General features: G+C 62.5%; 1 protein-coding gene across 1 annotated transcript in view; it reads left to right on the top strand.

Annotated features, from left to right (window-relative positions):
• The window catches only part of PTSG_06042 (uncharacterized protein), a gene marked incomplete at both ends in the record, with an annotated part of 5026 nt that extends 2630 nt beyond the window's left edge, over positions 1 to 2396 (top strand). The window contains 3 exons of the mRNA XM_004992877.1: positions 24 to 512; positions 625 to 2292; positions 2387 to 2396. Coding sequence (XP_004992934.1) covers positions 24 to 512; positions 625 to 2292; positions 2387 to 2396 — 2167 coding nt within the window. The remainder of the gene's footprint in view (positions 1 to 23; positions 513 to 624; positions 2293 to 2386) is intronic.
• Positions 2397 to 2497: the final 101 nt, after the last annotated feature.

Genomic DNA, 2497 nt, shown 5'->3' with positions numbered 1-2497 from the left:
GCTCAGATTCAGGAGTGCAACAGCAATGATGCATGCAAGCAGGCCCTTGACTGCGTGTATAACGCTCACGCCAACGGGAACGGCCAGTGCGACAGCACATGCTATGCAAGCTGTTCATCTTACGTGGCCGGATACACATTCGCTCAAAGTGCTCTTGTATCTGCGGCAAGCTGCCTGCTTGACTGCCACGACGAGTGCTCACCGGCGGAGCAGCCGTTCATCTTTGAGAAGCAACAGTGCGTGGAGAGCACGGACACGGTGACGGTGAATGTGGGCAGCCAGTGGGAGGCAACTGACCGCGTGCTGCGCGCGTACTGCCATTTCTATGACACAGACGGCGTGTGTGGACTCAGCGGATGCATGACGCTTGGATGGGTGGCGCCTTCCAGCCGTGACGGCTTTGTGAGCGTGACGTGCGAGCTGCCTGACGTGTGGGACATTCTTGCCGATGGCGCCGAGGTCAAGCTGCGTGTAACACTGTACCCGTCCATCGCCCAGAACCTCGTCTCCCCGTTCTGTTCATCCTCAAACTCAGCGTTGCTCACGAAGAAAACATCATGTGCTCCCCCCGGATTTGCTTGCACGGCCGAGAGCGTGCCTCGCATCTTTGACGTGTCGCCTGAGTGTGGCATTTGGCGATCCGAGCACGGTGAACGTGTCTGTGTCGATTGACCCGACATACGGGGAGGACGCGCGGGCAACGTGCGCCTTCTGGATTCGCAATGCCGATGGTCGCCTGTCGTGCACGTGGCACGGGTGCTATGCAGCGGCAACAGTCGACGCCGCAGGCGACACGATCATGTGCACGCTGCCGCCAAGCGTGCCCGAGGACGTGTCCATCTTCGTGACGGTGCAGGTGTGGCACAAGGACAACGCAGACAAGCAGCGCAACCAGTGCTTCTCGCACGAGGGCCAGTCGTCGTACCTGTGGAGCGACTACGACTATGGCAAGTTCACGGCCAAGTGCCCTGTTCCGCAGTGCACAGACGAGTACGTGCCGCGCGTGTACGGCATTGATCCCGAGTGCGACCTGGCACAGGACGCCACCACCATCGACGTCTCTGTTGCCATTGACCCGACATACGGCGATGACGCGCGGGCAACGTGCGCCTTCTGGCTGCCTGATGCTACTGGACGCCTGTCGTGCACGTGGCATGGGTGCTACGCAGCGGCCAGCGTCAACGCGGCCGGCACGGTGATCACATGCACGCTGCCAGATGGCCTGCCACCGAACGAGGAGGTGCACGTGACGGTGCAGGTGTGGCACAAGGACAACACTGCCAACAAGCAGCGCAACGAGTGCTTCTCGCACGAGGGCCAGTCGTCGTACTCGTGGGGCGGCTTTGACTTTGGCGTGTTCTCGGTCAACTGCCCTGGTCCAGAGTGCACGGATGCGTATGTGCCGCGCGTGTACGGCATTGAGCCTGCGTGCGGGCTGGAGGAAGGCGCGCAGACGGTGAACGTGTCTGTTGCAATCGACCCGACATACGGCGCAGATGCACGGGCAACGTGTGCGTTCTGGCTGCCAGACACGAACAACAGGGTGTCGTGCACGTGGCATGGGTGCTACGCAGCAGCGACGGTGAATGCGGCTGGCGACACCATCATGTGCACGCTGCCCGAGGGGCTGCCGCTCAACGAGCCTGTTCGGGTAACGGTGCAGGTGTGGCACAAGGACAACGCCAACAAGCAGGACAACCAGTGCTTCTCGCACGAGGGCCAGTCATCGTACCACTGGAGCGAGTATGATTCCGGGGTGTTTCTTGTCAACTGCCCTGCGCCCGTGTGCGCGCACGACACGGTTCCGCGCGTGTACCGGGTGAACCCCGGGTGTGGGCTGGACGCGGATGCAAGCACGGTTGAGGTTGGCGTGTGGATTGACCCAACGTATGGTGATGATGCGCGGGCGACGTGCGCGTTCTGGCGGCCGACGAGCGACGGCTCCTCGTGGCAGTGCACGTGGCACGGGTGCTATGCGCCGGCGACGGTGGACGTGGACAGGAACGTCATCACCTGCGAGGTGCCAAACGGCATGCCGGCGAGCGGGCCTGTGCGCATCACCGTGCAGGTGTGGCACGCCAACAACGAGGACAAGCAGGACAACCAGTGCTTCTCGCACGAGGGCCAGTCGCCATCCAAGTGGAAGGCGTACGACTACGCGGTGCTTGAGATTCGGTGCCCTGCGCCGGAGTGCCGGCCGCAGTATGTGCCGCGGGTGTTTGAAGTCGAGCCTGCATGCGGGTTGGCGGAGGATGCGGAGACGGTTGATGTGTCTGTGGCCATTGATCCATCGTATGGCGTGCATGCGCGGGCAACGTGCGGGTTCTGGGTGGAGGATTCGACCACTGGCGCGCTGTCGTGCACGTGGCACGGGTGCTATGCGGAGGCTGCGGTGAGCAGCGATGGCGACACCATCACCTGCGCTGTACCGGATGGGCTGCCGCGCAACATGACCGTGTACGTTACTGTGCAGGTGTGGCACCGCGACAACGAGGAT

The sequence above is a fragment of the Salpingoeca rosetta genome, assembly GCF_000188695.1.
Source record: "Salpingoeca rosetta unplaced genomic scaffold supercont1.15, whole genome shotgun sequence".
In the NCBI taxonomy this organism is placed as follows: Eukaryota; class Choanoflagellata; order Craspedida; family Salpingoecidae; genus Salpingoeca; species Salpingoeca rosetta.
Note: the sequence above shows the minus strand (reverse complement) of the source record. Positions and strands in the feature narration are given on the sequence as shown.